At 37.8% G+C, this 12,532-nt stretch overlaps 1 protein-coding gene across 1 annotated transcript; it reads right to left on the bottom strand.

Annotated features, from left to right (window-relative positions):
• Positions 1 to 5,009: 5,009 nt before the first annotated feature.
• LOC109412824 (general odorant-binding protein 67) lies at positions 5,010 to 6,009 on the bottom strand. The gene is made up of 4 exons (XM_019686435.3): positions 5,823 to 6,009; positions 5,581 to 5,757; positions 5,274 to 5,516; positions 5,010 to 5,210 (listed from the first exon to the last, which is right to left on the bottom strand). Exons 1-4 carry the CDS (start codon positions 5,868 to 5,870, stop codon positions 5,100 to 5,102), a joined length of 579 nt encoding a protein of 192 aa, XP_019541980.2. The 5' UTR covers positions 5,871 to 6,009; the 3' UTR covers positions 5,010 to 5,099.
• Between the last annotated feature and the right edge of the window lie 6,523 nt (positions 6,010 to 12,532).

The raw sequence follows: 12,532 nt of genomic DNA, 5'->3' as shown, positions 1-12,532 counted from the left end.
AATTTTAGCGTGACATACTTAACCCTTCAGGACGCACGCCGTTGTAAAAGTACAATATCACCAAAAAACCTCACTCGTCGTATACGGCGCGAGCACGGTGCAGTTTTAGGATCAAACTGGCACGCGTCCTGAAAGGTTAATGGATGCTCCCTAAGGTCGAAGCAAAATAGGCAGAATAAATAAATTATAAATTGAGCAGAATTAGTAGCAAAGAGGGCATTTTTTAATGATAATAATTATTTAATTCCACTTTTGCTCTCCACGCTCAATAGCATTCACTAGGTGCTCGGTATACTTTTTTGACGAATTTAAAGCAGTAACTGTTTTGGTATTTTCAGTAATCAATTTCATGTTTTCGTGTGTAAAGATACGTCATTTGTGTAAAATTCAAGTCAAAAGTATTGGAAGTTCGATGTAACGGAAAATTGTTCATTTGGTAGGAAATTACAGCACATGCAATATCCATTGTTTTAGGTAGGGAGACTTTGGGTATTATTAGCAGGTTTGTTATCTTCGTCATGAGGGTGACCGACAAACATTGTCTAAAACTTGGTCACGCAGAAAATATGACGCTTGTTTAAAACAATGAAACGTATTGTTGATTTTTAAACTGAGAATTTACTTATTCCAAAGCTGTATTTCTTTGTTCTTATAACAACGTTAGAAACTCCATTTGTTTCTACAAAATGAAGTTCAAAATCTTCATATAACTTGCAAACTGTTCGTCCAATCAAGTGAGCGTCAAAGAGAATGTTGGTGGGATATACAAATGTGTTGGAATTAACATTGTGTTGTCGATGGAGCATCACAAATAACTTATGAAAGGGTCCATTATTTACATATTGTGAGAATTGTGAAATTACCCTCCAAATATATCAGAAAAGGTTACTTTTAGGAAGATTATTATTGACGGCATTGCGATTCGAAATTATTGGTAGAACCATATTCGCATTGCAACATTTTTTTTATCAACTGAAAACGATTTTTCAAAAAACTCCCCAAAGTTGCAATTACAAAAGCTTTTTTTTCAATAATGTGTGCTCCATGTTTTTTTTTTGTCACCAAAACACCCGAGTTTCCTTCAAAATTATACACTGCCAAACACGTATTTTGGGAATTTGAGTTTTTATGTTAAAATATGATTTTTATGAGTAAAAAATGTTTTTTTACAGTGTATATTTTTTTCTTAAAGCCCATTTAGTTCCTTACCATTCCTTTTCAGCCACTTTTCCTCTAATACGAAAAGTTTCCGAGTTACAGGTTTTCAAGAACAATTATGTCAGAAACATATACGTTTTTTTCAAAAGTTACTCTCGAAACCAAACAATTTTTTCTCACGTCAAAATACCTAAACTGTTATGCTGAATACTTTCACCCGAAACCGAGATATTAAAGTTTTCTCGTTTACCGATTTCGCGCAGATTTACTCTGTAGTGGATTCCCTTTTACATGACTTTCTCTACGCGGCTTTTCCACAATTTCAAAGTTACGCATAGTTCATTAGAGAAGAGTTTTCATTCCCGTTAGTCTTTTTTTAATGTTTACATCCAACAATCCATGTTGATATCCCAATAGTTTTTTTTTTTTACTGCAGCTTCTAGCTTTAATGATATCGCATAACGATAGCTTCAAAACACTACTTGTTTGTGAATTTGGTAGATTACAACTAAATGGCAGCCTATTTATTGCACCCATAAATAATTAGAAACGCTCCATAGAAAATCAAAAAGCGCTCCATAAAGAATGAACATATGTACCATGAAAATGTGCAATGTTACCCATAAGTAATTGAAACCGTTCCATACTTTATGAAAAATGTACCGGTAAAACATAAAATTTTCTTATTAAAAGTGAAATTTTGCACCAATAAATAATACTGAAATGCTCCATAATAAAATACAAATGCTCCATAGAAAAATGCAAATGCTCCATAAATAATTAAAATTGTCCCCATAGAAAATTGAATATTGCTCATAGAAAAATTAAATTGCACTATAAAAAATTTAAATAGCACCTTAGAAAATAAAAGAATTCTCCATAAGTATTTTCAAACTGCACCATAGAAAACATGAATTGCTCCATGAAAAATTGAAAATCTTCCATAGATAGCATATTCTTATAATTTAATTCGACAGAGCTGAATTGCTTTAGTGGGGCAAATGTTTAAAGTTATGGAGAATTTTTATTTTTTTCTGGAGCAAATTGTATTTTATGTGGTGCAGTTTGATAATACTTATGGAGCATTTGACTATTTTCTATGGTGCAATTTCAATTTTTTATGGTGCAATTTAATTTTCCTATGGAGCAATATTCAATTTTCTATGGGTACAATTTTAATTATTTATGGAGCATTTGCATTTTCCTATGGAACATTTGTATTTTATTAAGGAGCATTTCAGTATTACTTATTGGTGTGAAATTTCTCTTTTAATGAGAAAATTTTATGTTTTACCGGTACATTTTTTATAAAGTATGGAACGGTTTCAATTATTTATGGGTAACATTGCACATTTACATGGAACATATGTTCATTCTTTATGGAGCGCTTTTTGATTTTCTATGGAGCATTTGCAATTTGTTATGGTTGCAATAACCTTTTGCCCAACTAAATGATAACAAGTTCTGTTGCTTTTTTCATTACAAATATGACGTCGTCCTCAAATTACGTAACGTTCAAGGAAGATGGGACAATCGAGCGATACGGTCAATACAAAAATTTTAGGACTTTCATACTTAAACATGCCAATTTAAGTGTTACGTTATAAATGAATGCTACCTATGTTATACGTTTTGTTTTTATCTTCTGGCTCGAGTGGTCAATATTATGAAAATGATCAAACTTTTTCGCGTCAATACAAAAAATTCATCAAATTTTGAAATTATGTTGTTACAAAAATCATAGCAAATATTATAATAAATCTGTTACTAAATTATGTTATTGGTAATTATTTTAATATGCATAATGAAACAAATGTTGTTATACATCTGTTTGAATAAATAATATATGTTTTGTTATAGTTTTGTTTCTAAAATAATAACAAATTTTGTTACAATTTTGTTATGGTCTGTTGCCGACAAGTAAGCCATGGCGGAGGCCCACGAAAGAAATTTTCATTCCCCTAACAACCATTGTTATAGCGAGATCAATAAAACAGTTGTGTGAAAAACAGTTTTGCGAAGTATTATTCCGAGAAGTAGCAGTAGTAGAGAAAATAGTGAGTAGTAATAGAGAAAGTAGTGAGTGAAGAATCGCGAGGATTGATTCCGTGTTCCCGGCAAAGGACGATCCAGTGTTCCCAGCGAGGATCGATTCCCGTTTCCCAGGTGAGCCCATCCTGTCGGTGTGACCCCGAGCGAGCCCCTGAAACATTGGTCCTTCTTTCCCGTTTCCCAGGTGAGCCCATCCTGTCGGTGTGACCCCGAGCGAGCCCCTGAAACAGGTCATTCATATATAAGAATCCTTACAACAAAATTATGTCAAATCATGTTATTTCTAACAATGGTTGTTATAATTTTGTTATTATCTTGTTAGGTGCTTCTGGTCGGGGAACTCTTCATCCTCTCAGGTCTAGCTTTCACGCAAGTTTAGGTGTAGTTAGTGAAAGGGTCTAGTGCAAAGGATATGACTGGTGAACGTTTAGGCACCAAAACGAACAAACTCACCAAATAGTATGAATATCAGGCTCAACTCACATCCAAGCATGCATGCTGAATTGTTGCTTAATAATGGTAATGATAGCTGAACTAAAATATGATGTACACATTGCTGACAAATGCTTCTTCAATTGAAAAAAAAAATAGCCAATGTTAAACCTTTTGTATCGGTATTAACAATTTTAAAAACTTTTCAATAGTTGAATAAGATTTCTTTTCGACTTGCAGTAATTCTTTTACAAAATAAGTGTGATCATCATTGAACCACGAGAAGTTTATGTTTCGATTTGAGTGCTTTAATTCATCATCTCTAGGATGGCGAAGCCGAACAAAGGATGTGCCTGAAAATTATCCAGATCGGCACCAACATTTCAAATGGGCGTAACTGCTTTTGCAACCAATGCCTTCTCACAGAGCTGTGGGTCGTATTTAATTTATCTCACACAATTCACATCCATTAATCGAAAGAGGAGGATTTTATCTTTCTATTTGTGCTAGTGGCTTGCTCGAGAGGGATGGGATACGCTTCACAGCTTTGTAAGAAGGCATTGGTTGTAAATGCAGTTACGCCCTTTTGAAATGTCGGTGCCGAAATGTTCTTCAGCACCATGCTAAATTAATTCGTAATGAAGATGCTTCTTAATTCTAGTAAGATGTTGGGGTCAATATGACCCAGATAGGCATGCTGAACGTGTACTACTCCATCGTGGTGGGACAATCTTAACATCGTAGAAGAGTTGAATGAGTGATTGTTAGTTCAGCCTGCTTTCGATTCTCTCGAATTGAACAATGTGAACTCTTGCTTTAACTGAGATGCATTCAAGAGCATTCAAGTCGTTTGCCCAGTCTAAACACATCGTTCTGAGGAGTGTTCAAGTGAAATGCTCGTTTCAAATGAATAGTCTAAACCAGGCATAAATACTCAGAAGCTTTTGCTATGCATTTCACTCGCTTGTTTTCTGAATGAAGCTGCGAGTTTGAAAGGACCTATGACGGGGTCGCACACATTTGTCCTTCTTCCTCCACTTTATAAATTTAAAGCTAGTTCTCAGTATGCAGCTTGCATCCAACTTTCCATACAAGAAATTCTTCAATGTAAAATGCAGTAACATTGGATGGAAACTTATATTTTTTACATCGGGTGGAAATTCCAGAAATTGTTGCTGTGTATTTATTGGAGCTTACGGGAGAAAATGTGGGAAGGAATTGTTTAGAGAGGAACCATTTTTGGCGTTCGATTTCAATAGGCCGTAAGCCTGTCTCGATTCTTATGCAGATTGAACCTTTTCAAATCGAACGCCTGATTTACGTTATTCTGAATAACCATCTGGTTTTCGTTTCGGATTTTGAAAGTAAACAACAAAAAATGCATTTTTTATGTCTCAAAATTTAGTTCATTTCAACCATCAATTCACCAGTAGTTCCCAGTTTTGTAGCAGCTCATCCTAATGTGGTGGGTGTCCCTTGAACAGTGTCATCAATGGGCATCCCTTCTGCAGATGTGCCTTCAGCTGTTCACATTCAGCACTGGCGGTCCAAGACGAAGATGGACAGTTCTGAAAGTAATGGTACAAAACTGTCAAGTCTACTGTCTTAGAACTGACCAGACTAACACTTACCGTGAACATCATCGAGGGCAGACATTCCATGAAGCTACCGGCCATAACACTGCATCCGAGACTGTCCTTCTGTCCTCCCGAGGAAGACACCTGTTGGTAGCACGTATCGATGGACTTTTTGGCAACTGTTTGCCAATCGGCTGATGAGCCCACCAGGGCTACCAATTTACTAGTAGCCGCATCCTTGCTGATCGCCCCATTGGTCATGATTCCCTGCTGTTCTAGCATGCACTCTGCCATACACTGAAAGAAAAAAAAACAGGGTCAGTGTACGATGTCACAGATTTCCTTGAGCTAAACGCAATACATTGTGGCCTGGTGGCGGACTACCCGGAGTTGGTGGACCACTTGGCTTCGGGAACTTCTGCATACAGGTGAGAAGCTCTTCCCGCGGAGGCATTATGTTCGGGGCTCTGCAACATTCCATCGGGTTCTTCTCGTTGGGTCGGTTGAAGCACTCCTGGTTGATTTGTTGACCATGAACCTGATGAGAAAACAGTATTCAAATTCCGATCGTAGTAATCATAGCCCCATTTCCAGAATATTTACCATGGCAACCATTCCAATCAAAGCAGCTAGCGCCAGGTTGAGCTTCATGTTGGCAAAGTAAATGCTGATAGTTCGCGTGTTGCTGAACAGAGGAACAGAACTGTTCTTCGTCTGCTTGGCTGAACGCTGCGCAGTAGCTTTTAAGCCCACTTTCCGCTTCAGAGTCACTGACCGTGAAATTGGAACCCGTAGGTACAGAGAAAAACTCTGACGTCCAATTAGATGTGTTTATATTGTCAACCGATCGGTGGGTGGATGGTCTTGCAGAAAATGGTCAGTTTTTCTCGATAGCCAATAACATGATGGAAATTTTTGTTTAGGGCAAAATATTTGCAGTCTGTGAACATCATTGAAACAAAGTGTGAGCTTGATGACAGTGCACATTCTTAGGCAAAATTTGTTATATTTCAAGTTTATGGAAAATTACCTTTGCTGATTTAAGCCAATTCGATAGATGGCAAAATTAAATGTCTACCAGATAATGTGATGAAAATGTAAAATTTCCGTCGCGTCACACATTCAATTACGCTTTGCAGCCTTTTGACATCATATCGGTAGTCTGAACCAGACTAATTTCATTCGCATAGTTTTTTATGTCTATATGGCTGCGTCACACACGTAAGCTTGTCACAAATTATGAATCACAAATTTTGTTTTAAATGCTATTTCTGATGATATCAGTTGGATATATCTGAAAACTCATTATTGGACCTATGTCTGTTTTGGTTCGGCTTGTTACGTAGTTACGTTTTCTACGTCATTAACCAAGGGTTTCACGATAAGTTCCTGGACCGATCGGGAGTCGAACCGGTCAAAATGGCCTTACTGAATATCCGTGAATTCATCGCTTCGACTGGTTCGATCCACTCACTATCTCAGCATCTGAGACACTAAGTCAGCCCCTGTTTCTATCCGCAATCATGCACGTCTTATACAGAGGAATGAACTCTTCCAGTGTTGCCTTCTGGTCATTGATGCAATCATTGTCGTCCGAAAAGCCGAGGATTATTTACGATTTGGTGATGATATAGTGCCAATCCTCTGCACGCTCTTCTAATAATTTCTCTAATGTAATGCAATGTTGATTTGAATGCGCATCACCCTGCTCAAAATACATTAGAGGCAATATTTCCCAAACTTTTTGGAGCTAAAACATTTATCACCCCCCCCCCCCCCCCCCCCCCTGTGTAAGGGGCCACATGTTTTCCTTTTTGCCTTTCTCGTACACCAAGGTGTACCGAAAGGCTATATGTTCACTCCAAAAATGAAATTTCGATAGAGCCCCCAGAGGGGCAAGTTTCATATACCAATCGACTCAGCTCGACGAGTTGAGATGATGTCTGTGTGTGTGTATGTGTGTGTGTGTGTATGTATGTGTGTGTGTATGTGTACAAAAACAGGTCACCTCACTTTTAGATAGTAAATATCAACCGATTTTAACGATCGATGGCTCATTCGACGCGGCATCTGGTCCCATTGTTTCCTATTGAAAATGGTTCGGATCGGTCTAGCCGTTCCGGAGTTATGGCCATTTAGGTGTTCCGGAACCGGTACCCCTGGAAGGGGCCAGACATGAAAATGCACCAAACCCATACATGCGACCCATCAAACTACGGCATTTCGGATTATCTGATAAACGATAAGCAGGAAAATAGTCTCAGATCATATCTGAACCGGTAGTGTTCCGGAACCGGTTCTGGGTGTCCCGCTGGAAGTGGCCAAATATCAAATTGAACATAACTCATGCATGCGACACATCAAACAGCGGCTTTTTCGATAATCCGATGAACGGTTAGCAGGAGAACAGTATCAGACCACATCTGAACCGGTAGTGTTCCGGAACCGGTTCCGGATGTCCCACCGGAAGTGGTCAAATATAAAAGAGTACCAAACCCATGTATGTGACACATCAAACAGCGGCATTTTCGATAACCTGATGAACGGTTAGCAGGAAAACAATAGCAGACCATATCTGAACCAGCAGTGTTCCGGAATTGGTTCCGGGGGTCCCGACGGATGTGGCCAAATATAAAAGTGAACCATACCCATACATGCGACACATCAAACAGCGGCATTGCCGATAACCTGATGAACGGTTAGCAGGAAAACAGTATCAGACCATATCTGAACCGGTAGTGTTCCGGAACCGGTTCCGGATGTTCCGCCGGATGTAGAAAAATATAAACGAGTACCAAACCGATGCATGCGACACATCAAACAGAGGCATTTCCGATAATCTTACGAACGTTAAGCAGGAAAACAGAATTAGACCATATCTGAATCGGTAGTGTTCCGGAACCGGTTCAGGATGTCCCACCGGAAGTGGCCAAATATAAAAGAGTACCAAACCCATGCATGCGACACATCAAACAGCGGCATTTTTGATAATCTGATGAACGTTTAGCAGGAAAGCAGTATCAGACCATATCTGAAACGGGTGGTTGTCCGGAACCAGTTCCGGGGGTCTCAACGGATGTGGCCAAATATAAAAAAGTACCAAACTCATGCATGCGATACAACAAATAACGGCTTTTCTGATAACCTGATGACTGGCTATAAAAGAAATAGGTTAGGATCACATTAGGGACTGCCGGTAGTTCCGTAACCAGTTCCGGGTGTCCCTCCGAAAGCGGCTAAATATAAAATTGAACTGCACCTATGTATGCGACACAGCAAGGCTAGGATTTTTTGATAACCTTATGAACGTTAGCAAGCAAACAGGTTCCGACCGGTGAAAAAAATGCTTTACGCATTTGGTCAAATCTCAACCGTTACGTAGTAGGGTAATTTGCCAATTGTTGCACGGCTAAAAACTCGCCTATTGTTGCACACTCCATGCTTTTCTTATGGGGTGTGCAATAATTGGCGAATTTTTAGTCGTGCAACAATTTGCAAATTACCCTAATTGAACATTACATGTTTTTTAATTTGCTCTGAAGCTGGCTGTAACTTGAAAATGGTCAAACTTATCGCATTTGAAAGATTATCAAATTTGCTACCAAAAAGATCTTGGAATGTGTTGGTTTAGTGAGATAACTAAAGCAAAAAAGCTCGAAAGTAGTGTTTTGCCTTTCTCGCACACTTAGTGTACCGTCAGTGGGGGTGTCATTGGGCCAAAACCGCATAGTTCATCCCTTTGTATGTCGTTACAACAATACTTTAGCTCTAAATCAATGTTGAATTCGGTAGACACGTTCATTTATATACTGTTTAGGATTGTTTAAAGTATAAATGCTTCAACTTTAAATTTGACAATAATATAGAGTAATTTAAATTGGCCCAATTTCACCCCTTCTAGGGGGTGACATTGGGCCAAACACTAAAATTCAATCAAAAATAGTTCACTGTGAAGAAATATCGCTTGCAAATCAAAACTAGTGAATGTATAGCTGCTTGCTCATAACCTATCAGTGCCTAGTCACTTTAAAATAACACCACAGACAAACAAACGTGAAAGTTTGACCACATTCATTGTAAACGATCATTGATCCATTACAATACATCCACTATCCCCGGGATATAACTCCAACTAGCATTCTCAAAAGACAAAAGAAATATTTCCTCATCATCTACCTATAAATTGACACGCGTGTATTTTTAATTTAGCATGAATTCTACATTTATTTCTAAAACAAACGCCGTTTTATGCATAAAATAATGTGAATACTCGCAGTTGTTTTAATTCACATTTGTAGGGTTCTAGTACTGACTGCATTGCTTTTATATGGCCCAAAGTCACCCCCAAAATGAGTTATTTGCACTACAGCTCGAATTAATAAGTTTTTCACGCAAAATAGCATACCAAACCAAGAAAACTTATATTTCTTCTCAAAACAACTACCCAATATATCTAGAAAACAGCAGTTCATTAAATGTCCGATGTTCAGCTGTTTTCTACTGGGCATTTTAAAACAACGATTTTGTACAGTACGCTTAACCGTGATATTCACATCACGTTTTCTTAATGGAAAATTAACAAAATGTGACCTTTTTTGTACAGCGGATGATCAACGCAAGTTATATTTACCATATGATATCAGCTTTTTGATAATCACTTCAATAAATGTTAGTATTTTGAGCGAAACATCCTTCTTGATTTTTGGCCCAAAGTTACCCCCCAGGCTCAATGTCACCCCGACTGGCGGTACTAAAAAACTATGTGTTCACTCAAAAAACGATTTTTCGAAAAAAGGCTCGATAGATCAAGTCGCATATACCAATCAACTCAGTTCAAAGAATTGAGATTATGTCTGTATGTGTATGTATGTGTGTATGTATGTGCGCAAAATAAGTTCACTCAATTTTAAGGTACTTCCCATTGGCTGATTTTTCGGATTATAGCTTGAATCGAACCGGAATTGTTTGCTATCCTAAATGGTCCAGATCGGCCAAGGCGTTCCGGAGTTATGGCCATTTCAATGATCCGGACCAGCACCGGTAGATCTGGCCGTATATAAAACTGAACTAGCCCATCATGCGATAAATCAAACTGCAGCAATTTTTGTAACCCTTAGCATGATTGACGAGTTTTGTGCGGAAACCAACACTGGAGACCAGAAGCTCCACGATGTCAGCCCAATATTCAAGATGGCAGCCAAATGTTCAAGGTGGCGGCTCAAAATTCAAGATCGCGGCTGTTTACTAGAGATTTAGGCTCATAAAGCATGCTATATGAGAATAATTAATATGAGGAAGATGTCTGGACTCCTAAAATGGCGACTACAATATCCAAGATGGCGGTCTGAAATCCAAGATGGTGGCTTCAAATTCAAGATGGCTTCTGTTTAAAGAAGTTTAAGGCTCTAAAACCATGGAAGATGTCCGGAGTCCAAAAACGTCGACCAGAATGTACAAGATGGCGGCTGTTTGATGGAGATTTAAGCTCTAACAGCTGTTTAATTAAGTTTTCGGCTATAAAACCGTGCAATATTAGTATATTTGGTATGGGGAAGACTTCCCGAGTCCAAAATGGCGATCAGGATATCCAAAGTGGCTATCCAAATTTAAGATGGCGGCTGTTTAATGGAGTTTTAGGGCCTGAAACAATGCATTATTGGTATATTTGGTATGGGGATGATGTCTGGATTCCAAAAATGGCGGCCAGAACATCCAAGATGGCAATCTTTAATCCTAAATGGCGGCTTTAAATTCAAGATAGCGTCTTTTTCTATGACGATTCAATGACTCAAGATAGCGTCATTGAAAGCCAGATAAACGATATAATTTCTGGTATCATGAAATGGATTTCTGTTAATTGTATGAAATTGCGATATACATAAACATTTCGCTTGAGTTTTATTGAAATGGGGTTTCGAAGGCACGAGAAAGGCGCCATCACTGCTAGGTGGATTAATTAGGGTTTTTAAAAAGATGATTGATAAGTGTTGTTCTCTTATTTAATTTATTTTCTGCATACATCCGATTCTTTTTTTTTGCACGGGTCATTTTTTTTTGCTCTAACTTGGTCAATTTTGATCCTATTTACTTGATTTTTTGTACACGGGTATTGCTTACCGTGTCTAGAACAATCTTCAATGTTAATTGATGATGAAATGTCACTTGTCTCTATAGGGCACTGCAAGCCGCGGCTGCTAACACTAGTTTACAGCATTTTTGAACTCGGTAAGCTGATGATCATTTTTAGTGTAGAATCATGCCCTGAGTTCGAAAACGTGAAGGAAAAAAAATTACAATTGAGTGGATTTTTCTTCGACTTTTCATACAAGGCTGTCGATTTGAAATCGATTTTTGTTCTATTTGTAAGCAAAGTTGCTCCCTTCATACATCTCTTTTTCCGTAACCAATGCGCCGATTGAAAATTTCACTGTAACTGGCTAATATCTATAGTGTTTCAAATAAATGTTCAGAAAGAATTGTTTAATAGAAGTTTTCTTACTGGAAAAAATATAAATCTTCATTATTTTTTTTTTTGAAATTTTGCTCAAATTTAAGGAGATTGGCCTATATAATCACCAATATCTCGAATCCTACTTCAGTCAAACTTCCATGAGTCGATGTTCCTTGACTCGATATCGACTCATGGAGGTATTTTTCCATAGTGAAAACAAAATCTGGGTTACTATGATGGTCCCTCCAAAATGCTTTCCAAAGGATTCCTATTTCACTACTTGATATTTCCATGAGTCGATGGTCCCTTCAATATCGACTCATGGAGGTTTTACCGTAATTTGATGCAAAAATTATGTTCAGATGATCGAAGCACAATATATTCAGCGTCGTATTTATGCAAAAAAATCGAAAATTCGTTATCTGCAAAACAAAATATTTGAATTTTAGTAAATTACATATTTTTTTAAACTGTAGAGCTTGATTTTCAGGAAAAGCTCAAAAACAGTTCTACTTAAAATTTTTTGAAGCACGATCTTGATATCAGAACAAAATTATTCATCAAAAATTTTGGTGGTTGATAGACGTTCATGACTTTCGTTTTTTTTTTTTTTTTTGCAAACTAGTGTAATTCTAAGTCTTTGACGTTTCGTGGCCTTGTCATTTACGATTCGGACTTTAAACAACTCTTGGACTTTGAGGAATTTCGCCAGCCTGTCATGGGTGGTTTAAATAATTACAGAATATGGTATTCACGAGCGTGGGAAACACAGTCATACATCTCCAGGAGGTCCATTTGTGATTCCACAGGAATTCCATCCAGAATTCCGAAAAGAAATACTTCGATGTTTTTCCACAAATTA

The sequence above is a fragment of the Aedes albopictus genome, chromosome 2 (genome assembly GCF_035046485.1).
Source record: "Aedes albopictus strain Foshan chromosome 2, AalbF5, whole genome shotgun sequence".
In the NCBI taxonomy this organism is placed as follows: Eukaryota; Metazoa; Arthropoda; class Insecta; order Diptera; family Culicidae; genus Aedes; species Aedes albopictus.
The sequence above is the reverse complement of the archived record's forward strand: the minus strand, read 5'-3'. Positions and strand labels throughout refer to the sequence as shown.

What these genes read in the sequence shown, in the direction of transcription:
- LOC109412824 (XM_019686435.3), bottom strand. Translation starts at nt 5,870, where the DNA reads ATGAAGCTCAACCTGGCGCTAGCTGCTTTGATTGGAATGGTTGCCATG. An exon ending in TGATTGGAATGGTTGCCATG is followed by an intron (nt 5,758 to 5,822) that starts GTAAATATTCTG and finishes TTTTCTCATCAG; the next exon opens with GTTCATGGTCAACAAATCAA. An exon ending in GTCCGCCACCAGGCCACAAT is followed by an intron (nt 5,517 to 5,580) that starts GTATTGCGTTTA and finishes TTTTTCTTTCAG; the next exon opens with TGTATGGCAGAGTGCATGCT.